At 39.9% G+C, this 27,314-nt stretch overlaps 1 protein-coding gene across 1 annotated transcript in view; it reads left to right on the forward strand.

Annotated features, from left to right (window-relative positions):
• Positions 1 to 21,410, forward strand: part of LOC121189933 (cilia- and flagella-associated protein 46) — a 46,668-nt gene extending 25,258 nt beyond the window's left edge. The window contains exons 31-59 of the mRNA XM_041050414.1: positions 362 to 523; positions 820 to 968; positions 1,186 to 1,284; positions 1,360 to 1,420; positions 1,974 to 2,126; positions 2,433 to 2,633; positions 2,734 to 2,840; positions 3,381 to 3,563; positions 3,841 to 3,979; positions 5,310 to 5,507; positions 7,351 to 7,539; positions 7,916 to 8,035; positions 9,083 to 9,265; positions 9,599 to 9,772; positions 10,566 to 10,663; positions 11,016 to 11,092; positions 11,701 to 11,867; positions 12,148 to 12,254; positions 12,788 to 12,869; positions 13,325 to 13,481; positions 16,141 to 16,220; positions 16,659 to 16,719; positions 16,894 to 16,926; positions 17,375 to 17,468; positions 17,604 to 17,716; positions 20,332 to 20,413; positions 20,639 to 20,775; positions 20,944 to 21,042; positions 21,298 to 21,410. Coding sequence (XP_040906348.1) covers positions 362 to 523; positions 820 to 968; positions 1,186 to 1,284; positions 1,360 to 1,420; positions 1,974 to 2,126; positions 2,433 to 2,633; positions 2,734 to 2,840; positions 3,381 to 3,563; positions 3,841 to 3,979; positions 5,310 to 5,507; positions 7,351 to 7,539; positions 7,916 to 8,035; positions 9,083 to 9,265; positions 9,599 to 9,772; positions 10,566 to 10,663; positions 11,016 to 11,092; positions 11,701 to 11,867; positions 12,148 to 12,254; positions 12,788 to 12,869; positions 13,325 to 13,481; positions 16,141 to 16,220; positions 16,659 to 16,719; positions 16,894 to 16,926; positions 17,375 to 17,468; positions 17,604 to 17,716; positions 20,332 to 20,413; positions 20,639 to 20,775; positions 20,944 to 21,042; positions 21,298 to 21,410 — 3,618 coding nt within the window. The remainder of the gene's footprint in view (positions 1 to 361; positions 524 to 819; positions 969 to 1,185; positions 1,285 to 1,359; positions 1,421 to 1,973; positions 2,127 to 2,432; positions 2,634 to 2,733; positions 2,841 to 3,380; positions 3,564 to 3,840; positions 3,980 to 5,309; positions 5,508 to 7,350; positions 7,540 to 7,915; positions 8,036 to 9,082; positions 9,266 to 9,598; positions 9,773 to 10,565; positions 10,664 to 11,015; positions 11,093 to 11,700; positions 11,868 to 12,147; positions 12,255 to 12,787; positions 12,870 to 13,324; positions 13,482 to 16,140; positions 16,221 to 16,658; positions 16,720 to 16,893; positions 16,927 to 17,374; positions 17,469 to 17,603; positions 17,717 to 20,331; positions 20,414 to 20,638; positions 20,776 to 20,943; positions 21,043 to 21,297) is intronic.
• Positions 21,411 to 27,314: the final 5,904 nt, after the last annotated feature.

Consider the following 27,314-nt stretch of genomic DNA (forward strand, 5'->3'; position numbering starts at 1 on the left):
AAGAATGTGAAACATACAGTAGTTTTTACTTTTGAAGAATAATGCAGTTATTTCACTTGCTTGTCTGTACAACAACTGTCAGCCATTGTTGCTTTAAAATACTACTCATTAATACTCATTATGATTACATTCATAATGGGTTAAACATTTTTATTTCCTATGGCTAAAGAATTTCAAATTATTACATGGTACCTGATATTACCTGACACAACACTGAAGGTGTGAAACTGCATATTATTTACATCAATTATTTGGGGCAGTTAAAATAATCTTGACAGGTATTTACTGGACTCTAATTAAAGGCACTTAATATTAAAAACTGAATGTACAACAGTAATTCTATGTCTCATTGTTTTACAAGACAACCCCTGCAGAAGAAAGACCTAAACCTGTTGTCCTGGATCAGACACTTCCTTCCTCCCCGAAGGACTGGGCTCGATACATGTGTCCTGACCAGGCCCGGCAGATATTCAGAACCAACAGTAACCCTCACTGTATCAATACACACAGCATTACAAAGCAGGCAAGTCTACCTCTCCCTCACATTTCTCTGTGCCATGACCATCTGCTGTCTGTGGTATTGTCTCTGATTTCAGTCTTGTTTAAAAACAAAAATGGTATCCACTGATTATATAGAATCAAAGGTACAGCTGCCAAAACTGGGTAATTAGCTAGGAAATGGAGATAACAGGTGACACCATGGGCCATGTCCTGTTCTGATAAAACACTGGATAATATTAATATGGACCTGTTTTGAGGTATCCTCATTAGAATCATAGTTTCAATTCTTTATTTTTCCCTGTGTTTGTTTGGCTTTAGACTCAAAGCTTGTTTTACCTCAACCTGCTGCATAAAGAGCTTCACTCACTCTCACTCGATCACCTGAGCCTTCCTGTAATGCATCTAGCTGAAACCATTGCTCATGATCTTTTGGATAGGAGGAGCCTCTCTGACCTCTACAGACTAAGGTGAACACACTATACTATACATTAAAGGGGAATTCCACCAATTTTAATCATCAAAGTCTGTTAAAACACGGGGAATCACAGAAAACTGGAGGACTGGAGGATTAGCATCACCACCATTAGTTTGGCACCATTAATTACTTTCAGAAATCTTATTAAGACTCCATAAGTAAGTTTTGTGTGGTGATTTCCTGTTGTTTCCTGTTGTCCACCTAATTAGAATTCTGAGGACCTGCTGCCAGCTAGGTTTGGAGACACACTCACCATATCAGGAGAAGCTCCTGGATTTGTGCAGAATCCAAGAACAAGAACAGATGGAGTATGTCAACTTAGCTATAAAAATTTAAAGTCTGTACACTTTTCTTAAATAACCAAATCATATTATTGCTTTCAGGTGCCACAAAGTGATTGCTCTTTCACAGGAGAGGAGAGGCCTTCACAAAGCTCTCAATCAGGTCAGTCTGCTGCTCACAAAATAAATCTGTGCTTTTATTTTGGATCGGATGTGACACATTCACAAGGATTTACAACTTTTGGTTTATTACTTCTCAGAGGGTGATTGGCAAGTGCCTACAAGTGACTAACTGTACTCTATACTGGCAAAGGAAATTTACTGTATGCTCTGATTAATACTTTTATAATGTAACACTGAGTGATGGCAGAGTAATATATGAGGTTTATGACAGTCTCATTACTTGTCTCATAAACCTGGAATGAGTGTTAACACCAATGGTGTGGATTTCATATTGAAGTCTACAGGGCACAGCTCATAAACTTTAACACTGTAACGTTTTAAGATCCTTGCACAGAAGATAAGGTTTTTTTTCCTGATTCACACAGTTTTACACACAGTGGTGTTAATGTGTGTGTGTGTGCCTACAGTATGTCTTGTGTGTATCCGTCCTGTTAACAACTGACTGCTGTGAAAATCATTATCTGTTTACAGTTTGAGCACATTTTGGGGAAAAAAAAGTGAATTGTCCTTTAGAGTTATTTGTCATTTTTCAGAAAACTGAAATGGATGGAAACATGGGGTCTGGCCGATGGAGTACAGATTTGTGTGCTTGGGACATTTGGCTGGATAAAGCTGAGATTTGCCTCAGCATGGGGCTCTATCAACCAGCCCGGCAGCTCCTGGCAGAGGCTCACTTAGTGGCTAGGGTGAGTTGAAAGAGAAGAAGAAGAAGACCCCAGTCCCAGGCTCTGCCAGTAAAATAGAATCTGACCAAACAATCTTGCTCACATTTACTTAAAAAAAAACATTTTTTACTATCATGGCATACCAGACTGATCCAGCATTTTCTCCAATTATGTGAAAGAAAATGTTACCCTACAGTTTATTGTTAATACTGATACCACTACTATTGGCTCCTTCTTAATGCCAGCTAAAATATTAGAAGTATTCACTGTAAAAGTTCTTCTAATATACTCTATTATGACTGTGTTTTTCAAATTCTCTCTCTTCAGGAGCTTGGGGATCAGAAAGCAATGGCAAGAAGTTTGCTCAGTCTGGCCACTCTGGCTTGTGAAGAGCAAAACCATGCCCAGGCTCTGATCCTGCTGGACGAAGCCCAAGCCCTGGGTGGGGATGAGGAGTTCTGGTACCAGCTCACCCTCACCAGGGTTAGAGCTGTAGTGGGCCAGAGCCACAGAGATGCACAAACCAATGTATAGAATCACCACCTTCTAACAACCCTCTACAGTGCAGTTACCTTGTTTTTGTAGTGAGTACCTTTCCCATTGTGTCCAATTTGTTTTTCTCTCCCAGGCTGATCAGATTATAAAACAAGGCTGTGGGGCTCTGAAGCTGGTTCTGGAGCAGCGGGTAAACAGAGTCCCAGAGCTCACATTCTTCATCATCTCATTACAGATGAGGTAACTCCAAACCTGTGTGATCAAAATTGCATCTGAATGTGTAATTATTCATGGTTAAACATTTGTTGTATTTGATTAATATTTTCAAGCTGCACAATCCAGTTTTGGAAAAAAAAAAAAAACAATGTACACAATAATTTCCAGCAAATATTTGATAGTAGCTTTAGATTTCTCCACACAAACAAATGCTGGAAACAAAGTGACTCAGCTACCAACCCTTAGAGACACACCTTGATTTTCATAAAGTACAAAAACCCTTAAACTTGATTGTTTATATTCTGATTCTTGTGTAAAGCAGTATCATGACTATAGACTTAAACTGTTAATTTACTCTAATACAAGTCAGCTGTATGAAAATAACAAAACCCACTTTGCATGTAGGTGGAACATGTTCTTCACACTGTACAGGGCAGTGGGGCTCTGAATCATGTAACTGTATTTAATAACATCTATAAGCACTTAGCCAAATGTACTCACGTAAGTTGTAATGACACTGGAGGTTTACATAATCGTGATCTAATGCAATGTGTTGTGTTCCAGAGGTGCCATGGAATATATATGTGCCATTGTTGGTGGTGAACCTGGAGAGACACTCTGCACCAAGGCTGTCCAGAGGCTAATGGCTGCCTGTGATACACTCAGAGACTGTGCCAGTAGTTTCACTGAACTCAGCTATAGAGAACAGGCAGCAGAGGCACATGCAGAGTACGCTCATGGTGTGAGGTTAGTCACTCAGGAGTTGGGCCAGACCTGACTGTTAAGGCCACTGAAAATAGAATATTCTGCAAATCATCCAGTAAACCATCTGTATATACAATTTTTAGTGCAGTCTTTTGACAGCTAAGCTCTTGAAAGTCTGCATATAAATCAAAGCAAGGAATGATTTCAAACTAGTATTTTCCCATATTGCCATATTTAACTCATTTCCTGTCTCACTGACACAACCATACTTTGTGTTCTCTGTCTTGATCAAGCCTCATACCACATTATTCCTCTACAGACTTTTAGCCAAACATACCACTGATAAGGAGGAGAAACAGCGCTTCCTGCTCAACGGCCTCTCTCAAATGCAGCTAGCTGTCACAGTGCAGGAACATATGGTGCTGAACGCTCAGAGGCTGCTCCCCCCACGAGAGGAGGTAAATAAAGTGCATGCACGTTCCTTGAAAGATCCATCATTCATTGTTGCCTTCCCAAAAACCATAGGAGGCATTTCATCTCTCACATGTTCTGAGAGGCATTCTGTGATCTACACTTTTAACCAGTCACACCCACTCTACTTATACTGATATTGATCAGAAGAGAATGTGGAAATAAACACCAGGAATCACTTACTGGACAGAGGCAGAAAGCATTACTCATTGTAAAAAAATAACTGTGGGAGTACACTTGTTTGACTGTTACACTTAAGCTCAGAAGCTGAGTTCTGGCTAAAATTGTTGGCCCAATAAGGACATGTGCAGATGGTATCTTCTATCTTCTTTAGAAAAATATCTGAGCAGGTTTTTTCAGTGTTGTGAGTAGAAGAGGTTTTCCTGTGAAATGCCTGACAGAGAGAGAGGCTGTGTTTATGTCATATGCATTTTCATTTCCTAAAGAGTCTAACTAACCAAATAAAGCTGCTGCATGAGGTTCTTAAGGCCGTGTTGTGCCACTGTCATGTTCTGGGGTTCTTAGCTAAATATCTGTGTGTGTGTCTGTGTTTATCTCGTACCACAGTCTGACAATGTTCTGACACAAACACAGATAAAACCTGCATTACTGTAACTTGTCAACAGCAGATGGGTTTCAGTATCATATTTTATCCAGACGTTATACAAGCTCTCAGTCAGATGAGGTTGTCGGTGGGCTTCAGTGCCAGAGATGGACTGGCATAACACTGACTGCGGCTTTGATTTACATGTTGATGGAATCATGAAAGAAAGACTGATTGAACAACGCTCACACCTGCCACAAATGCTTGTTCAACTGAGTGTTTGATGAAATCTTCTGTGGATGTTTGACTCAGCCGTTGGAGGCTGGATTGTAGCAGTGTGCTTTCAGCAGATGGTGCTGCTGCCCAAGTAAGTTCTGACATCCAGCCTGCATTGTAAACAGCTGTACTCAGTGAAGTCATGCTCTTTTATTCAACCTTGTGAGCTGGGCAAACTTTGGTTCCATATTCAGTTCTATCTTGTTTAAATTAGTGGCCATTGCCAATTTACCACTTTTTATAAATTTATAAAAAAGAAGGTGCTTCTGATTTCAGGTTGCAGCCCAGTTAAGCAGGAAAGCAAATGGACTTCTGTGCAATTTTCTTTATCATTTACTTTTGAGTTCCTTGAATTGTTTTCTATTTATATTCCATGGCCCATAAATAGTGATGTATATAATTCAGGCGCATGTTAAATTTCCCTTTATGATCTACCACAGGTGTGTGCTTATAAGTTTGTGAGTTTTTTCTCTGTATTGTTTTTCTGTCCTTGCCAGAGTCATGGAACGTCTCTGGCAGCTATGCGGAGGCTGCTGCGCCTGCGACTGGCCCTGGCAGAATATAGTCTGGCCCTGCTGGAGGAGCACTGTGCTGAGAAGAAACACCAAGCTCTGTCCCGTGAGAAGAAGACCTCTGCTGAGATAGCAGTGGAGGAGTTTACACGCTTCACCCCTGAGCCCAACTCTGTAGAACAGGTTACACAGTGCACACACTACCTGGGCCAAATGTGAAATCATGTATCCATTTCAATATAAACGAAACCTAACTGGGACAGTAATGATGCACTGTGGTATTTCCCTACAACACCAATTAATGTAATACAGCAACAGATGGTGCAAAAGAACTTATACACTTTCTGTGTTCTAACTATGGCTGTTCAAACTATTGCATTAACTGGCAATTTCTCCTTCTAATTAGAGTACGGCACCTTCTGTTAAACAATAAGACAAAGTAAGGCAAAAAATCTAAGCAGATCCCATAAAAACACCAATAAAAACAATGAATGTTTCCTTCTCACAAATAGCTTTTTTACATAGGTACAATATAATCTCATTGCTGTCCAGTGACTATTAAAAACTTTTTAAAGACAACAAATTAGATGACATTGCAATATTGTAGTCCAACACACACAGATGAAGTTAATTATTAGAGCTATAGCATACTTTGTTAATCTAAATTCTTAATATACACCTACAATGTGAGTCTGAATAACAAAGTAGGGGTGCATCAGATAGGAGCAGTTTTCGGGCAGAGTCACTGGGGCACAGGAAAAGACAAATTGCAACAAAAACATTAGTAGTAAGTCTGCCTTACTATAGCTCAGAGGACTGTGCAGGTTAGTTTCATATCATTGCAAATCAACAGCAAGAGGGCAAATCTCTTGTGGCTAAGCAACACGTTACAACTGTTTAACATTTTTGAGGATGTTCCCCTCACAGCACCCACTTTTATGTTATCAAACTGAAACTGCTTTATCAGCTTTGAAAGAGAATGCTAGCGCAGGCAGTTGTATATTATTATCACAGTCTTGGCTTCCCATCAGTGTATTCATTTGGTATACCACTGCCTGGGATTTAACCTGGTCAGAGAGAGCTTTTCCTTCATTAAGAGTATTTATATAGGATTTCTCTCTGTAGTGAAGGCTTTAGGAGAGACAGATGTTGCAAGTGTGCATAAGATGTAAGATAAAAGTTGCCAAGGTTCATGGGTTAGTGTGCACTCACTCAACTCTCCTGTAAGCTTCTGCTCCTCAAGAAAAAAAGAATAGCTAAATAACAGGGAGTAATGGGTTTGCTGTATATCAGCTCATCCAGCATATAATATAACATATATTGCACCTAATAATGCAATTTTGAAACAATAATAAAGATTTGATTTCCAGAAAACACAATACATCCAGTGAGACTACCCTAAAACTCCAGTCACTCGACAGTTACGTTATGTAAAAATTCCCTCCATTCTGAATGTGCTTATTGCCAGTCAACAAATGTTTGGAAAGCCAAATAAGATGTTAGCGACTGCATCACCCAAAACGTTAAATTGAAAATTACTCATTTAATATTAATAGTTCAGACTGAGAACAGCCTATTAATAGTTGAATAGTTGCAGAGCTGTGAACACGACAAGTGGGTACTCTGGGAGCTCTTCACTTGGTCTTTATGAATGGTATAATCATGTAGAGTTGACATAATTCTGTTATTTTCCCAGTATAGTCCCATTTTAAACCCCTCATTTCCTCTTGCTTTCTTCCTCTTCTTTCTGTCTTCCTCTGTCTTCATCGCACATCGACCACTTATAACTAAACTTCTGAACAGCTTTTATAATAGCATTCCCTAGTGAAAAAGGAAAAAAAAACATTCCTGCCAAAATAGATTAAACCTGGGTTAGTATTTGCTCCCAGAATGAGTTTCTGTTCAGCCAATTCCTGAACATCAGTCAATGTGTCCAAACAAATTTAGAGCCATCTGTGTATCCAAATAAGTGAATTGCTTGTGATCCACTCCTCAGTTGACATTAGCTTCCTTGTGTGTTTTCCAGGAATGGGTGAGTGTGGGCAGTACTTTGGGGCAGATGGCTCTGGGCCAGCTGGCTGCAGTCACTTCTCACTCCTTGGACAACATGGAAACCAGAGCTCGCTGCCTGAGTCTGATGGGAAAGTACCTGAGACTGCTGGCTGTGCAGGAGGACCCCAGTTATCTGTGTGCTCTCTGGGACAAACACAAACTTGTAGGCAACACAAATGTTTATGTATAAATTTACACAGAATGTTTAAGTTATGGAAACCAGACTCTATTTTTTGTAACAATAACAATAACAGCTCTCGGAAAAGAAATCAATCAAGTCATGAAAACACTCTCTATCTTGGGGCCTGTTTTAGGAATATAGACGCAAACACACACATGCACATACAAGCATACCCAGGGCAAATAACCTGGAACAAGCTGCTACACAGGGTGAGAAGCTTATAGTGATTAGAGAGATGGATGTCTGCTTACATAACTTAAGACAGAAAAACTTAAGTCTTCATGGTTTGTGATCATGAGGGGATTTTACACTAATCACGATCATTGTGCTGTGATCCTGAAATAACTTTGTGCAGAAGGAGGCCTGGTCTGACCCTAAAACCACTTCTGTGGAGGAGGAGAATTCAAAGAAGGAGAAAGGCAGAGAATCAAGCAGAATCGAGCTGAGGATGACCTCTGCCAGAAGTGCTGGGCTGCAGGTACATACCTCCTGACAAGTGACCCCATCACTCCTGACTCATATCTAATCTGAGGTCTTTATACTAAGGTTCACCTCACATCTCAGATCTTCCCGAGCTAAATCTCTGGGCGTTCTGCATTGTTCACATATTGAAAGTCAGCTCAGAGAGATCTAATGTCTACATCAAACTTGCTTAAAAAATGGAGGCAATGTATTATTTATATGGCAGCATGTTAGAATATTAAGTAAGATTCAATTGGTAGTGTTGTAAGATTGAGTTTTGATGGGGGTGTCTGCTTCAAGATTAACTGCAACGATACAAAATGTATTGTTAATATTTAGATGTCATTTGAATCATATCAAAAGTAGATAAAGGCTTTCACAGATTGAATCAGTTCATTTCTTCTGCTTTTGTCGCTGGGGAGATCAGAAGATTGTTGCCAGACAGACTTCAGACTTCTTTTCAATAGCATAGAACTTTGTAGCCTTATGTAGAAACATAAACTATATAATTAAAATAATTTGTCCCTGTTAAATTGTTCTGAAATGTCTTATTAACAATTGTAAATGCAAAGCATTTAATACGACCTGGTTATAATGAATACCTGGCTGAACTGCACACTGATGCAAGAGAGGTCTCTTATGCAGAGGCTGGAACAGATTGGCATGGACACCTGTTTGGGTTTAGAAAACACAGCAATAGTTTAAATGTCCTTTCAGTTCCATTAAAAGAAATAGAACCATGGGAAAAGGAAACATTATTGTGACTTTGACTTTCATTGTATACCTCGAAGAAAGTTTAAACTTGATTTCGATGAGGACATCATAAGTTAGTTTCTGAAGTTATTAGAAAACTATAACTGTTGAGTGTACTTATCAGGATAGGTTCACATTTTTAAAGTCTGTCATAAAACAATACTCAAACGCCCATAAGCAAATGCCTGTAAGTGTGCACATGTATGTCTGTGCTTGAGTGATTATGTACACGTACTTGAATTCACTTTTATATTGTATAGTAATACTAATTTGTCTGCATGTGTGTGTGTGATGTCTCTTAATTGTGCAGACTAACAGGCAAAAAGCCCAGCAGCTGTTGGCACAGGCCAGTAAAGCACTCACTGAATCCATCAGCCTGTGTCTCCAGCATCACCTGCCTCTTTCCATCCTGGCTGATGCCTCTATCAACATGTTGGACTGTCATGGCCAGTCTGATCCTGCAGTGGCAGGACAATACCTTGCCCTGTTTCAGGTATTATGCATCAGATCGTATGTGAATCTTTATCTAAACTACCTGCACATGCAGAGTACAATGTTTAAGAATTACATGCTCATCACTGCTATGCCCAAGTACCATGTAGAGGGTTCCACATATATATCAAATAGTGACCCGTATGCTGCCACTGACCTACTGCATGCACAGCACACTGCAGGTGGCTCTATGCACCTCACAGTCCCATGCATCCATACCCACACATCATCTTGGCTTGCTTAATGGTATTCTTTAAGATATCATCCACCGCTTATAATTCCTCCTATTACCTTCTTGCTAGCTCCTTCATCCATCTTCTGCTTTTTTTCCCAGAGCTGCTGCACTGCTACTATGATAGCTGAAGTCTTAAATTCTGCCTGTGCTGACACCAGTGTCTCCCAGCTCTCAGCTCTGCTCAGCCTCCACAGAAAACTGCTCCTCTCTCAGGAGGAGAGGCCCAGCAGCATGCTGAAGGGAGTGGAAGACTCCCTCAACAGCATCTCCAAGGTACTAGGTCACCATACCCCCCTCCAACTCATGATTTATGGATGCTGTCATATCCACCTCGGTTATTTCCCTTGACGGGGGACACGATATTGGTACTGTAATAGCCTTTGCTCTGAATGTACTGTAGGATTCCAAAATCACACAGAGTAGTAGAACTGCAAACGTGCTGTACTTGTGTTTAAGTTTTTATGTATGTGCTGGTATGTGGGGACATCTTGGTAGCACTTTATGACCATGTACTGTTTGTACAGTCTAAGAATCGCTGATGCTGGTGAGTTTAAATTTGAATGAATAAGCTGAAGGGGTCACATGTTAAAATATCTAGGATTTGAGACTGATAACTGTGATATTTAATTTAATTTAGCTTCTCCCTAAAAGGCAGGTGTTCTCTTTAGATTTTGAATATCATCACAAAAACATGAGGTCTTCAGAAGCAATTCAAATTGAAAATATTCTCTATATTCTCTGAATAATTAACATTTTATCTGATAACATGGACATGGCTAAAATGTCAATTTAATCTGTGATATTTCTGACAAATCATTACTGGTAGTTTTGTAAATCTGAAAACATGTGTTGGACCTATTCTAATAGGTTTTAATAATTAAGATAATTAATAAATTGAAATGCAAAGAAATATTCCTCTGTTTTTCTTCATGTACTGGATCTCTGCTGGCACCTTTCTTGTGCAAGAGGCTTCTTTATATTCTGAAATCAAACCTTGAGGACCACAATCTTACTTTTCCTGCTTTCTAAAATGCTGTGATCTTGAAATGACTCTCTGGTTTCGCAGGCCTTCAACCAGCTGACCATCAATCCCAACCACCTAAACATCCTTACAGAGCTCCCACCCAACCTGAAAATCCTGCTGCTTCAGCACTCTGAAGACGGGTAATTTCTATTTTGTCCTTATCTGTTTGTTCTCACTATTTCCCTTTCCTTGCCATGCTATAATTTCTCTCCCTATCTGCCTCTGACAGTATCATGGTACATGAGTAAATGACTCCAGGTCACACAAGTCACATTAGGTTCTCCAGTCATGGAGAAGAAAGAGCTTGCTATGTGTTAGACTTGCCAGTAGAGGGCTAGTGAATAAAATGACTACATATGTGTTTGTGGATGCAGATAGAAGGTATCTATGTTATTTCAGATTAAATGGCATTTTAAATAAACTTATGGAGCATTGCATGCAGTATACAGGTAAACTGTAAAAGTCCTTGTGTTGGTGCTTTTTCATTTTTAGGTCAGAACTTTATGGGGCCTTCTATGAAATGACCAAAGCTCCAGAAAGTCCAAAAGGAAAGACTACGCAAGTTGCAGGTTTGGTGCAGACAATAAACAGACAATACCAAGAGCACTCAGACTTCCTACATGAATGATGCAGGCCATTTCAAACATAACGTTTACTGCATTTATGTATTTACACTGCATCTAATAAGTTCCATAGCTCTGGGGAATTTCATCTTCATCACTTCATTACAGTGCGTCATGTAGCGTTGTTGTCAGCATGTAAATGGCAGCAAATAAATTAAGTATTCCTATTTAACATTTATCTGCGAGGCATCTGCATTTCCCATTTGACCTCTCTGTGACTGGCCTGGCATTGAACACCAGTCACCACAGGGTACTTAGTACCTGCTGTACTGTGTTACCTGCTCACATGACCTTTCCTGGGACTAATCAGACATAAGTAGCTGTAGAAATAGTAGAAAAAAAGCAGCTGGCTCATATCTAGACACACTGGCTCATAATTAGGACAAATTCATACACAGTGCAGAAAAACAGGATGAGAGAGCTGAAGAGAGAGGGAGATTTTACAAAAGGAGCATGAGGAGGAGGGGGTGGAGGTGCTCACAGGGACCAATTACAAGGCCTGTATGTGTCTGTGAGTATGCATGTCTGATTGTGTGTCAATTTTGTTGTTGCAGGTACCCTGACGTGCTCTAGAGTGGCCAAGGTTTCGGTCTGCCCGCAGGCTCTACTGGCACTGAGGGAGCAGACTCAGGCCTTTGGCCAGGAGACTAGACATGCCCTCCTCAAGGAAGCCTGTTGGCACGGTGCTGAGGGCAGACCGGGGGCCTCTGAGGAGCATCAGGTTTCTCCTTGTTTTCATCGTGTTCAGACCTCTGCTCTTTTTTCACTCTATTAGCATTATCTGTTGTGAGCCTGATAAATAAGCTCACTTCACTGCAATCATTATCAACTCCTGTTTGTTCTTACTTGCTCAGGAGACATGGGACAACTGACTTTCACATCCAAGCCTTGTGCAGATGAAAGAAATGTGCACATGAATGTAATGAGTGGCCTGGAACAATAAATACTACATCACAGCTACTGAAACTCCCTTTTTTTTTCTTTTTGTTCCCCTATAACAGAAAACTGCTGCAGATGAAAAGTTAGCACCTCACTTCTGCAAAATTGTACAAGACATGGAAGACTATTTGAATCCACTTCTCACACAGCTTGACGTCTCTTGCTTAAGGTACTGTATATGCCACCAGATTCCCCATTTTGTCCACTGCAAAGGCTGGGAAAATTTCATTTCCTTTTCTTAGTGCAGGAAGGAAACTTTACTACTTTGAAGTGAAGATTTTTAATGTTTAGAAGTCTGAAGTTATTTATAAAAGGAGTTTTTTCATTTTAGTGGAATATATGGTTCATTATGTGCAGTTCAACTGTCTATGCATCTATTAAACATACCCTATACTGTCTATACTGTAAATGTCCCTGTTTGCTGCACAGTGTGTAAACTATAGACCTTTCTCACATCAGACATTGTCTTGTCATACAGGTGATCCAGTGCCTGGATCCTGATTTTGTGCATGTTTTCTTACTGGTAGACCTAAATAGGGCAGAGGCTTTTTTAATGTCACCAGTTAGACTTGGTTTTTACGGCTGTCAGTCTGTCTTTCTTGCACATTGTCACATCTTACACAGTCTGGTTCTATCTTATGTGCTTGTCAAACATAAGGTATTATAGCCCTGCTAATCCTCACCTGTACTTATCTGCCCCAGGCTCCAGGCTGCATCTGTGCCATTTCTTGAGATGACCAAAAACAAAGATAAAGAAGAAAAAGGGAGCTCGAGTAAGGGTAGAGTATGTTGGGTGTGTCTGTGACATCCTACGGGCCTTGTGATTATCTGTACAGTGTATCATGAGAACCATCTGTTGGGATTCCTATCTGGCAGTCCATGAGCAGGCTTCTATTCAAGGAGGCCACATCTCTGCCCCCTCAAGCCAATGTTCTTCCTGTACATGTGATTTCATGTGATACACATTGATTTACTCACACAATATGATAACTCAGTACGTACACATAGTGGGGATAACAGTGCCACTAAACTGTTTCCAAAAGAATTAACAGTCCAGATTGTTGAAACAGTCTCACTATTAAAAACTGTGGACTTCACAGGTGGAGCAATAGTTCCTTCTAAGGTTAAACAAATAGTTACGCTGTCATAAATTATACTATATATATGTGAATAATTATAATTATAATTATAATTATAATTTTGTTTATGTGTGTGTGTGCAGCTAAGTCACCAACCGAGCCAGGGGAATGTGTAGTGTTGCTTACAGACAGAAAGTTGCTGGAGTTGCCGCTGGAATCCTTGACCATCCTGCAGGAGGAAGGCCTGAGCGCTGTGTCACGAGACTTTTCTCTCCAGCTTTTCCACAGTCGACTGAACAGAGACGAGCCAGAGAAAGGTACCACAGACACACATGCGGCACACATTCAGTATAGAAAATCCAAGACACTTGACATTCTTACACTAGAAATTAGGATATTTGTACTACTTTCCAAATAATAGATGTGACTGTGAAGTTGCAAATGAGGCATTTATCAGTAATATCATTCAAAATGTTTCAGCTGTCTGTTAAACATCCATTTAGCTTGAAGGCCTGTGGTGACCACACAGAGGTATTCACAGACACACGTCTGCCCCTGTGCATGCATATTAAGACTGAAATACAACATATTAGTGTAAACAAAAGGCATGAGTAATGCAGTACTTTATATAACACAGGTATTATTGGAACCCTATTATAATATGGAAGTGCAAATGACTGGACTTTCTTGCAGCTGTATTACTTCAGGCAGGTCTAAAACCATCAGGAGAACTCCTGCTCAGCCAGTTATTACTGCCCTAATTAATCAGGGCCCCTGTTTAAACTCCGATAGTACTAATACGTTTTTTAAGTGCACATAAAATGTTTAATCAAGACCTATGATTATTCATTTACTGTGATTTCTTTTGAATTCTAGAAACCCCTTTTCTTTGTCTTTTTCATATGTAACTTACTTATTTGTATTTTGTTGGTATCACTGTCATACAGTCACAGCCAAATTAAGTAGCACTAAATACAATCTTCAAAAGTAGACCTCTACTTTATATTGCATGGGAGATATTGTCACGTAAAGAACAGTATGCAGTAAAACTGTCTTATCTATCAACTATTAATAATTAGAGTGGGGTTTTGTGTACAACTGGATGTTTGCCTCATATAATTCCTCATCATATTTGAGTAAATAATGGCTTATACTTGCTAAAGCATCTTGACGCCAGGATTTAGAGCACAGGTAGCCATCCATAGAAATGGAATTTGTTAAGGAGAAAAAGGTCATTTCACATCCTGGTGGCATGCAGAAGTTCATGCGGACATCCGTGAACATCACAGTCCGCTCTGCTAAAGTGGATGTCCATTAACCGTGACCGTTTCACTGTGCCTGCTTGAAGAATTTCAAATCAGGCCCGTTGGTCTGATTGTACAGGGGTAATATACAGTATATATAGATAGATTGTGGCCAAGGGTAACTGTTGACTGAGCAAATCAAGCTTTCAGTTTAAATGACTGTATTTGTTAAGGTGGTCAGTCTGAGACACAAAAGTGTGGACAACAGAAAGGGGTCACCTGATTGAGCTTATTGGCCCAGCAAACAGGCAATAAGCTGATGCAAAGAGTGCAGAACCTAACCCAAAACCAACACAACACACAGTCTAGTGTACAGATACTGCTTAGTCCAGCACTGCCAAACTGGGAGCTCAGCATCAACTGTTGTTTAGTTGAAATTACTACAGTCTCACACTAATCAGAACAGCCACCTTGATCATCAGTGTATTGTTCAGAAGAATAAATTTGCTACACAGTCACACCCTGGGAAGATTAACAGTCTTTATCATTTAGAATCTATAATTTTAGCCTAATGTTTCACTATCATTGCCCAGAATTGTGAAGACCAATGCAAAATGAACAAAAGGTTTTATAAGTATTATAAAACTGAATGAGTCTCTTGTTTAATTAATCCTTCTTCAGTCTCTCAGGGTTTTATTTTGGAGGTCCACAATGGCAATGATGCTTCAATTCTTGGGGGAATTATGCACATTAATATTTTGGAAAGAAGAGAAAAGGAGGCAGAAAGAGCACTGAAGCTGATGCTGCAGACGCCTTTACCTTTTTAAAGGTTGAATCATTTGCATAGCTTGAGTGAATGTTCAAAGGTTACTTTGAAACTACTGTGTGTGTGTGTGTGTGTGTGTGTGTGTGTGTGTGTGTGTGCACTTGACACTTGCTTATGCCACAGATAGGAAACTACAAGAACATGCACTTTGTATTACATCTTTCAATACCTGGATCAAATACATGGGTGACAATAACACCAGAAAAAAAAGTGATCTTTTTCTGCAACATTATTACCATAATTCTTACATCCACAGTTTAGCATTGTGTCAAGAAGATATAGTGCCTGAAACCACTCTTGAAAGGGCTATTTGTTATTCTGTGCAGTGCTTTGCATGAAGGATGCACAGGGCAAATTAGCACAAGCTATAAAAAGACTGCCTTCAGCTTGGAAATGTTTACCTTTGTACCTTTTTTGTTTTTACTGCCTTGAACTTTACTGTCTCAAAGCTGTCATGTGATGTACTGTAACATAAACTGTGATTCACACTACACAACAGTTACATGTATTCTTTATATTAAGTCAATGTTCCTTTTTTGTGGAAAAAAGTTTCTCTTAAAAATGTGCTCTTAGCTCTTAGCATTTGAGGTTGGCACTAGTGGCAAGGTTCCTGTTTTTTTTTTTTTTTTTTGGATGTGCTGCTTTTGAGCTGTGTTAATATATATACAGTTTGAAACTTAAGCTTGTATCAAATTAATGTGGTAACTAAACTGTTAATCAATACCTAATCAATATGCAGTGTTTTTATTAGCACAGGATAATAGATGTGGCCATGAGGAAATTTTTACAACAAATTCTTCAGTCACTAATAAATTAAAAAAAAAAAATTCTCCTCCCAGTCCAAATGCTGTGTAATCTTCCCCACAGACAAGTGCACATATTAATTCTGCTTCCCATTTGTGGCAGTGGAAAGTGACAACAAAAAGGAGACCAAAGGTGGCAAGGGAACTAAGGGGAAGGAAGGTCAAAGCCAAGCCATCAAAGGGGTGAGTTCAGTGAATTAATCTGGGCCTCCCAGATACAGACAGCAGTATTACTTTTACCTGCTATCAGCACTGGCAATTAAGTTCCTCCCACCTCTCTTTTAAGTGTGTTTTTTCAATCAGTTACATAATATGTTTTCATAAAGATCCGATTTCTAGCTTCTGAGCGATTATTTTCTGTCATGCCTCACTTCTGTTTTTTTCCACCAACACTTTCGTCCTTGCCTCCATTTCTTTTGCTCTGTCTCATCAGTCTTCAGATCCATCATCATATTCTCTCTTGTAACTGGTATTTGTAGACATACATGTCCTAGAAACAGTATTTGCATGTCTGTATCTACTTTTTATTTTAATTATTTATTTACTTCTACTATATATATTTTTTATGTTTGGAACTGTCCTTGGTTGTAATAACTTTTAATAACTTTTTTTTTTACCCAGGTACCTGCCAATCGTGCCTCACCTTCAAACACCCTTCCAGTTGACACACAAAACTTCAAATGTATCTTTCTTTAGTAAAAAAAAAAAAAAAAAAAAAAGTCCTTTTAAAATGACCTTTGTTAAATATTATGTTCTGCATGTTCTGTATGTTGAACTGACTATTTTATTTGGGTCTGACTGTAGAATAAAGCTGCACTCGTTCTTACACATCATTATTCTTAACACACCTCTAAAGATATCGTTGATCCTTACAATGAAGGCAGCTTTGGTAAGCAAATGTAATCCAATGCAGAGAATAAGGTTACATACCTTAAAATACCTACTTAACTTTGTAATTGCTTCTGTAATGGGTTGGAAATATGCTACTTTATGGCAGAAATAAATGGTTGGATGATCAATTACATCACAGTATAGTTTTAGCTGCTTTTAGTTCACTGTCTGTGTGGGTGGTACGCACTGGACCAAAGTGTTATCAGAGGAAGTCCTTCAGAGACTCAAGAAGCCCAGCTCTGCAGTGATTAATGTTCTCTTTATATTGTATTGCAGTCAGCAACTGTCACTGCATGTGGTCTCCTCAGCACCCAGCCTTTTAAAGCATCCTTCATGTCCTTTTTAACTCTACTTTTGTGCCCTTGTATGAGTTTAAATTAGTTTCACACCTTTCGCAACTGGAAGGTTTTATAGTATTTGAATGCTGTTGTCTGTATGTGACATAGAAGGGACCAGTCTAAGCGCAAGGATGGAGGAGGTTTTGGAAACCCACAGCAAGCATCTGTGGGAGGGCTTCATGGGCAGCAAACAAACGCCCAGGTAAGAACCTTTATGTACAGCAAATCAGTGCAGTGCAGCATGTCCCTTTTTGGCTTTTGAGTACCTGCTGTATTTATTACATTTCAATACACCTAATCTCTTCTGCTCTGCCATCACTCTCTTACATCTGTCAAGTCTGTCTGAGATGGAGCAGCTGCTGCGCAGATGCAGTGCTTTTATTTACCTGGGGACAGAGCGCTTCATGGAAAACATCCCTCCTGCCAAACTAGCAGCCCTCAGTCTGTCTGGTACTGTACACCCAAACACTGCATTTTCCCCTCCACAAGTTTTTATATGAATGAATGTATGCTGTTTTTAAAATGTGAGATGTCATTCTGAACACATCCGTGTGAAAACTACCATATATGGACAGAAACATATCACACAGGTCTGCTACCTAATATGGTTTGTTTCAGTCTGTTCAGACATAACACCAGCGACACATACAGCCAAGCGTAGTGTCAAACACGAAAAGGAAATTTCACATGACAAACCTACATTTTCATTGAGAAAGATAGAGAGATAGAGAACGAGTATATGTCATCAGATGTCTTAAGCACTTGATGTCCCCAGTAGTGTACCAGATTTAATGAAATCACACAACGCCTTGTGTTTTCTGAAGCATTTAAAACGGTAAATAAGGGGGAAAAAATAGGTGGCAAAATACTGCCATGAACGAATTCGGAGCAGAGATGTGGATTATGTAAGTACTAAATGGAGCAGTAGGCTTAATCTCTTCAGACACATCAATCTTTCATTTCCTGAGTGGGTATATATAGAAATATCCCTGTTCTGCAAATCAATGAGGTTTTACTATCGAATCCTTGCTATAACATTTCCACAACTACACTGAGTGCCTGTAAAAATCAGTTCACTGAGAAAATCTAATGAGGATGAATGACTGTGAATTATAATAGTTGATCATACTGAGCTGGAAAAGCAGTTGAAAATTAATTGAAATTGCGATAATGTTTTGTTTATGACAATGTGAACACAGTCTGGACTCCTGCTGCAAGTAGAAATGTAGTGTAACACAGTGTAATGCACTGTAATACTAGGGAATGAGGATTCCTATTTATTCTGAATGTACAGAGCAGTCTCCATCAAGTCTTTAGCTTTTAGCAATGAAAATTTGAAGAAACGTTTTAATCAGATATTTGCTGAATCATTTCAACCTAAAGCCAGTGTTGTCTCAGTTGATTAAGGATTCAAGAACTGAATACAACTCAAGAATTTCTGAGTATCATTTCACTGAAGTAGCCTCTTTGATAAAACTTGAACCAGTCCTTTGATTTTTTTTTTTTTTTTTTTGGAGAAGTCTTAAAAGAACTCCTGAACTTTGTAATTTATTTACAGTGAGGGGACAAGAAGACTCTAAACCTTTCTTCCCCTTCTCAATTATTAGCGGAGGCCTTTTCCCTTCTTCACTACTCTTTAAATAAATAACCTGCCCCAAATCACCTTTCAGCTCTTCAGACCTTCAAAGGTACTGTATTTCACAAAACAACTTCATCTGGCTTCATCCTCATGTCTCCTTCACCAGAAAACAAAGGAGGTCTGAGGATGGGTGGATTTGCCACTGTGACTGACAGAGTGTCAGGCTGGCCTTATACATCGCTCCAGGCCAGACATATGTGCCACCCGCTAGCTTGGTGTTATTGCTGCTAACTATAGTGTGACTGACACCATGGTCTGAATTCCAGCTGTTACTTCACAACACACCGAACCATTCCTACTTAATTGGCCATCAAGATAAGATTAGCCGACAGCAGATTTGTGGGAAAAAAAAGGTGTTATTCAGTACATGGTGCACCACCTGCACTCGTATCCTGTCTGGGATCTATATCTCTACATTTTGTCCCTGGATCTTTGTCTTCTTTAAGTAAGAATATTACTTCTTAACACAAGGACAAATGTAACACTGCTTTGACAATACCTGCACTAGTGAGCCTCATATCAGAGTACACTGTACGCTGTCCTGGCCCCGAGCACCTGCAGAGCAAAGGGTAGGGGGGGCAGCAGGGTCTAGTTTCAGACGCAGACATGATTGTCTCTATGTAGAAAGACAGCTAGAACAGCTGCAAGGCACTGTCTATCCTGGCTGCTGTAGAGAAGATGGTGAATGGATGATGCCCTCACACCTGGTGTCAGACATGAGCACCTGAAACTGATCAGGAAATGATTAAAACCAGAGGAAGCAGTTTATTTAAACACTTGAAACACAACTCAGTTCATACACTATGCTCTGCCGTGTAGAGAATAGAAGAATTGTATTATAAACACCTGTTTATACAGATGGAAACTGCACATATGGTTTAATACTTCAGCAAACAGTCCTTAAGCAGCTGCTTTTTTCCGAAATACAACAAAAGAGCAGCTGGTGTATCTTTTCACAGCGCAACCAAACAAATTCATGTTGTTTAATTAAGAACCAAAGTCAGTCAGTACGTGGCCTTTTCCCATCATGCCATTAGGTACAATGATTGATTTCATGCTTGTACATTACAATTATTTTCCACACAACAGCAGGGCACAGTGCTTTGGTTTTGTTGCGTTGAAAGTTGAGGGTGTGCAGCCAGTCGCCTGCAGCTCTTAATCTAACACTTTATTTACTGTGGCTGCTCCTGACCATTACTCCTCTACTCTACTCCTCAATGACAGCTTCATAATAAAAGAAACCTCATGTTTTTCCAGCTGAGTGCTTTTAGTAACACCTAGCTCAGGCCACTGAGACATCTAGTACTTTATGTATTTTGTTTGTGATGAGTTTGATATATTCTTTACAGCCACAGTGAATAGTCTTTCATTAGAAGTTCAATTTATTCTATTGGCAGATAATAATAATTATGCTTTCTCTCTTCAGAGTGTCGCATAGCTCTGCTCTTTGAGCAGGCTCCGAACAATGCCAGCTTTCTCCGCCAATCAATCCATGACATGCACAAGGGGTAATATAACAGTTATTTTAAAATAAATTTGCAGCTACCTTTCTTCTCACTCATCTTCATTCTTCCCTTTCACCTTCCTAATGTGTTCTACAGAATTCACTTCACAGTAGTGACACATGTTTTTCTCTTTGGCAACATTTTTGGCTATAGGTTAGTCGCAGTTTTAAGAAAAAGGGCTTCCCCACTTTCTGTCTTTAACAATCTCTCTATTTCTCGCCTTTCCAGGGCAGGACAGTTTGCTCTGCAGAAACCTCTGGAGACTGCTCTGCTGTTGAGTTTGTGTGGTGTCGGCTGTGTTGTTCTTAATCAGTGGCACAGCAGCCTTCAGCAGAACACACGTAATGCGGCCACTGTTCTAGACAGTAGGTTTTAGACATACGTTTGAAACAATAACGCAGTTTCTACATGTACCATTACTTTCTGTCAAGCTAATAAATTGTATTTTAACCTCTTTAAACATTTACTGAATGCCTGTGGGCATTATTAGCAGTTACGGTGATACAATCTGTGTATGTCACCATGTGTTACAGATCTACTGAGGGTCAGGCAGACCTCTGGTCAGACCGTCCATGCCTTGAGGAAAGGGAAGAGCTCAGAGATGCCACATCACAAAGTTACAGGATCATGTGGTACTGTGTATCCCACTTGTCACCTCATTTAGCCTCACATTTGCATTTCTGTTTAGTGTAAATGCATTCAGGTCCATGTGGTTTTCTATGGGTACATCACAGACATCCACACATGTCTTTTTCTCTGTGCAGGAGGCTTGGGTCTCTCTGCAAAGAGAAAAATTAAACCGTCAAGAAAAATCGTTCAAATTATAAATCCAACTAAGCTGAATTTCAGATATAATATGATGTGATTTCTCTGGCTTTCCTCTGCAGATCTAGTGCTCCTCACTGACTCAAAGGAAGACGATGTTTACCACCAAATGACTTTCACACCATCAGCCTTCAACTGTATACTTTATGGACTCCCTAACTTCATTGCCATGTAACAGACTGTATACCCTCAATATTTCTCACTTCTGTTTCACAGTTCAGGATAATTACAAGCCTCCATGTCAGCCGACTTTGAAAAAAAACAAAAAAAAACAAAGCCGCTGCTCTTTGAGGGATGAAATATTTCATTAAAGATGATTCATTACTTACATCCTCCACTATGTGATTTTATGAGGATACTGATTTTTATACTTGATGTTTTTAATATTATTTTTGCCATATGCAGCAGATGTAAGATACAACATGCAACATGCTAGAGCTCTCGGTGCTCTCAGAGGGGGTAGCTTACAGAGATTCACCTCATACATGGTTTGTATTATTAATATATCAATGTTACTGCTGAGCTTTGTGCTGGCAAATTGTACCTTTGGGATCTCTGTGTTGCAGATAACACTCAATATACTGAAAATTAAAATGCTCTGTCCACACCAGTCACCAGGATTGCCAATTTTTCATTGACGCATTTAAATCAGACTTTAACAAAGAGGGTGAGGAATCATTTCAGGCCAAATAAACACTTTGACAGGATCAGACAGAAATGGATGAAATCCTATAATAAGAGGACTGAGCTAGGAAACAATGGCTCACTGTCACATATGCCTTGAATGTGGTGATGCAGCTGCATGTGGTTCTGTCCCTGCTTTCTTATGTCTTCTTATGTCTGTTTACTCAAGCTCTATTAATAGCTAGTAGTAGCTTTCATAAACAATTAGTGCTGACTTAGTTTCTTCCTGACAGTATATAGTACAGTTCTGTTGTCTTGACAGGTCTCATGAAATTAACTCTGAATTGGTCAATTTCAAAGCTCAAGCCCCATAGTTGAGGATATAATCGTTGTTTAAACATGCTGTGGCCAAACTGTGTCAGCATAAAAACCACTAGACCACCCTTTAGTTGACTTCAGCTGAGAGAAGCTGGATTCATTATTTCATTAAAATGCAGCTTAAATTAAATGTAATTGTGTTTAATAATTTTAATTTAGAGAATGCCTTTATCAGACACTGCAGTGCAAGCTTAATCCTTATATTTCTTGTAAGTATTGCGCTAAATGTTAATTTAGCAACTTCCTAATTGGTAAATACACCCCTTGAGAAAAAAAATGTTCTCACTGTAAGAACTGTGTGCCCTGAGGATTTAAATGCCGCCCTCTTTATTTGCTGAGCTACAGTTCTCTCTTCAAAACAGCATGGAAACTGTAATAGTTCAGTCTCCATGCTGTTTTGAAGAGCATGGAAACAGCATGGAAACTGTAATAGTTCAGTCTCATGTTGAAGTGGACAGAGAAGGATATGTAGCAGAAAGGCGAAGCCCTACAATACTCTCCTGGCTCCCCACTTGGTTTTTGATTGAAAAAGACACTCAGTTTCTCAATTATATTTGTGTTTCTAAAGTGGACTCTAAACATTCTGTGTTTTTCTGATCCATCGGTTGAATAAGGACACACTGGAGAGCTCTAGTCTCGTATCTCTGCCTTGTCAGATGACAAATTTGTATTGATTTGGTTGGTCTCAGACACCCTGTCTTTAGCAACATTCAGACTCATACAGCTGATTTATATCAAGTCCAAATGATGACCCCATACCCCCTGTCAGACCATGAGATTACAGAGCTTCTATGCAGACACACAGGGACTGTAGTTCTGCAGTAGCTGTCAACAAATTGTTTACAACAAATTGCTGATTATCAAATAACATTTGAGACATTATTGTTTCCACTGACATCTGCATCACTGATGTCTGGACAGCTTATTTGTCAGAGCAAACTGCTGGATACCACTTTTCTTGTTTCTCATGTTCTGATAAATAACTGCTGCTAAGTGTCTGTCTCAGCAGCTTGTTTGTCTTTTCATCGAGGAACAACTTGGCCTTTCACCCCTCTGTGCAGCCAACTGATTCCCTCTCTCTTGCTGCTGTGTTCCCTATGTTCAACATAAACAGTGCGAAGACACCTTCTATATTTAAATACTATATAGATGCGTACAGTATGTATGCTATATTCATATTTTAAAGGCTATTTGACATTCATTGGTGTGTAACTCTCATTTATGAATTTGTCTTATTGACATTCTGTAATTGAATAAACTACTATTTCAAACAGCGATATGCAGAGCACACTGCTACTACTACTACTGTTACCACTGTTACTACTACTACAAACCACTATTTTTAACACATTCGTACTGACTGTGCTGTGTCCCAAAGCACTAGGTTCATTTTATCACCCTGTTTGTTTTGACTAATGAGAAGGCGAACTACAGCCCGAGGATGTTCCTCCACAGTCTGTCGTTTGACCTTTGTCTGCACTGTATGTATGTAAGTAGGTCAGAGAGAGCTCTTCGCTGTGCAGAAGGACGTATCACACACCAGACAGTGGCAGCTGAGACAGGAGGAAAGAAGGCAGAGGCACAGGAGACTATTCACAGTCAGAGGTACAACTACATCTTGGAGATAAACCGTATCAGTAAGCATCATCGCCTCTGTGATTCTGGGTGGAGTCCTGCTTCAGTAAATATTGGCATAGCACCATCAAACGGAGGCAGTGAACTGCAGGTGCAGCTACAGTAATGTAACTGGCAGTGAAGTGGCAGTTTTGCATTTAGTAGATCTAGTTGATAAAGGGAAAGTAAGGCTGGATTTTCTGTGGCAAAATATACCTGAAGCTCTGGTAAAGAGACTCTGACCCGGTCACTTTTAAATTAGAGTGTGTCAGGGTCCTACACTGTGCCCTTACAGTTTAGTTGTTTGTTCGTATGCTGTTAACGTCATTGACAGCATACAACAAATGATCTAGGCATTTTTGAATCAATTCAGATTTGTAGAAGATAGGAATCATAGTTGTCATGTGAGCTGATTTTTCCCCCACCTCCATATTTAAATCTATCCTCAATTAATTCTCAATCAATTTTGCATTGGCCAACCAATCAATGAATTGGCAGCCCCGCCCGAAAGGAAAGTCCAATGAATTATGTTAAGTGCACACTGTGATATTCCCCTGTGGTTTTTAGCCAATCTGATACAGGCATTTCAACAACCACCTAGAACAAGAAAAACAGCAGGTTGATCCTCGTGTCTCTGTCACCAAGAAAACTGTCCTTATGAACAGGAAATCAAGGAACCCCCATACACGATACACTGGAAACACTTCATTACAGATTGCATCTCTATGGAAACACTTATTACACATTACAATTACAGATCCCTTCTTTGTAGAAGTCGGCATCTTGGACCTCCAGAAAGTGGTCCAAATCAGTGATGACCCCATCATCACTGTTAAAATGGCGACCACTGAGCACCTCAGGTTATAGTCTGAGGGGCCAAATCAGGTCACAAACTTATCAATCACGCCTCATACTGACATCAGCATACTAATATGTTCACAGTGACAAAGCTAACACTAAGCATCTATATTGTTTATTGTGTTCAGGTTCTTAGTTTACCGTGTTATCATGTTAACATTTACTATTCAGCTCTAAATAGGGTGACCAGATCCCAATTCACCAGATGTGGGACAAAGACTACGTTTGCGTGGGACAATGTGGGATACCAATGCATCAAGGTAGTCTAAAAGAACTTAAAAAAAAAACTTTCTAAAAAAAATAAAATAAACATTTCTATTCTGCTCCATCAAAAGTCTTTCAGCTCTCTCTATCACAGCAACAATTGCAGGTAGGCCGGGCCCACACAGACAATGCACTTTCAGCTTCCATCCATGTCTCACGCTGCATGCCGTTTTGACTTGACTTGCGACCGCGACCTGCGTCCCAGTTTGATTGACATGATCAAACAGCCCGCCCCGCCCCCTATTTGATAAATGCCAGATTATAAAACACGCATTTCAAAACTGGAGTCTGACTGTCAATAACAATGCGGGACAACGTCTCAATTTGCAGGACGTCCCGCACAAAGCGGGACATCTGGTCACCCTAGCTCTAAACAGAACATGCAGCTGAGGCTGGCGTGGAATGCCTCTAGCAGTTTGTCAGTATTTGGAAATGACAAACTAACATTTTGACCTGCTGGTTGGGCTCGATGTAAAGCTGGGATAATCAAAGTCTCTTCTTCATCCTCTGGGGACTAATAACTCTCAGGGCAATCCTTGACTTAAATTTGGACCAAAGTGGTGGAACGATCAGCAGATCAGCATTGCTGACCCTTGAGCCAAACTGCTCACGTGGCTAAACAAGTCGATTACCCTCTATTAATCCTTTCAAAGTTTTCTAAAAATAAACGAGAGAAAGGAAATAGCTGTCACCCCAGTTCACCTAGTATGATGAGCAGCGTCTTGCCCGACCGTCTACGAGGGCTAAGAAACATGATAAATGAGATGCGCCTCTTGTTTGTGTAACTGAGAGCTACATAATGAAGGGATGCTGCATGTCTGGCAGTCAGTGCAAGGGCAGAGATGGAGAGTAAAGACAGTGTGGTATCTGATGAGATGCATCATTTTCGACATGTGGAATGCTAATATCAGCTATTTCTCATGCTAACCCTAACCTGCCAATGCTTTCAGCTCTGCCCACACTATTTCCCTGCTGCTTGCTACAACGTGAAAGTAAATTTTGTCTGGCTAACTCTTTCCCCACCATCGCCACCACATGCTCAGCCATTCCACCTAGTCTACATAAGGTATACGGGCACTGGAGGCTGCATTTAGGCTAACTAAGGTACACAATGTTGAGCTGCATGGCTGTGATTCACAGGCATTCTGACAAGCAAGGCTGATTGACGTAGCCCCGTGAAGTATACATTAAACCTCTGCTACTTTATTCAAGGCCTGATCGGTCTGGCTGCTAAACATGGGTGCCCAGACAAAGCTCTGAAATATGGTAATGCTTTATTTGACAGCCACATTTCCTTGGTAATGTTTGTGTATTTGTTCTTTTGCATACTGGAAAATACCCATTCACTGTGTTTTTAGTTCACATTGCACCCGAGCCGTAACCTAACCTGAATCCTCTATCCATTACAATCACTAACTGGCTTCCTGTCTTACAGGGGAGAGAACGATCGTGTGTATTTTGTGGTCGATATCAAACAAATTGAAGATAATGTGTGACAAGTTTGATGACCCAGTGGCCCGAGAGACAAAGAAGCAGAGCAGCCCTCAGAATGAGGGATGAATGAATGTACTGATTTTTTTTTATATCTTTTTCGCAGCATTTGCTGATGGAAGTGCAAAAGCCAGAGTGATGGGCTTGATGTTTGCATAGTTAATGCGACATGACAGAACCAGAACTGAAGTAAGGCTGCCACGTTTCAAGCCCAGTTTACAAAGCATGTTACGGATCCTGGTCTAGGCGACCACCAGCCGGTGTTGTTATATTTTTAGCTGAAAAACTAAAACAGTTTCCCCTCCAACCAACTGATTCACAAGCTGTTGTTTAATTAGTTTGCCTTTTGAATGGAAATGTAGCCTCTCCTGCATCTTTTCATCTGCTCTGAAACTCTGCAGCAGCTCCCCCAGCTTTGTCCACCGATTGTGAGCCGTGTGTTTGAGTACAGTCGCTTTTCAATGTCCGTAAGAGTTTTAATTTTTCTTTAACTTTTTGTTAGGATGAATTTGGTCTGGATTGGTCTGGTTGGAGGTCTGTTTCAAAAGTGTGTTTACCTGTTATTTAGTTATTTTGGTTCACTGAATGAAAGAATTACAATTACTTTATTTGTAACTGGTTCTTTTAGTGTTTTTAGATGTAAATATCTATCCTCTCTCGTTACATGTACATGGGCTTGTTCTGCAGGTTGGCTGGAACGTATTGCTGCCTTTTTTATGTTCACTTTTTCTTTTTTTTTTTCCAAATAATCAATGTCCACAGGGATTTTGACTAAAACATTACATTTGGCTCCTTATTGATCATTTTGCAAGAAAGGGTTAAAAGCTATAACCAAATCAAAAACAGAGCA

This window comes from Toxotes jaculatrix, chromosome 11 (genome assembly GCF_017976425.1).
Source record: "Toxotes jaculatrix isolate fToxJac2 chromosome 11, fToxJac2.pri, whole genome shotgun sequence".
NCBI classification, from domain to species: domain Eukaryota; kingdom Metazoa; phylum Chordata; class Actinopteri; family Toxotidae; genus Toxotes; species Toxotes jaculatrix.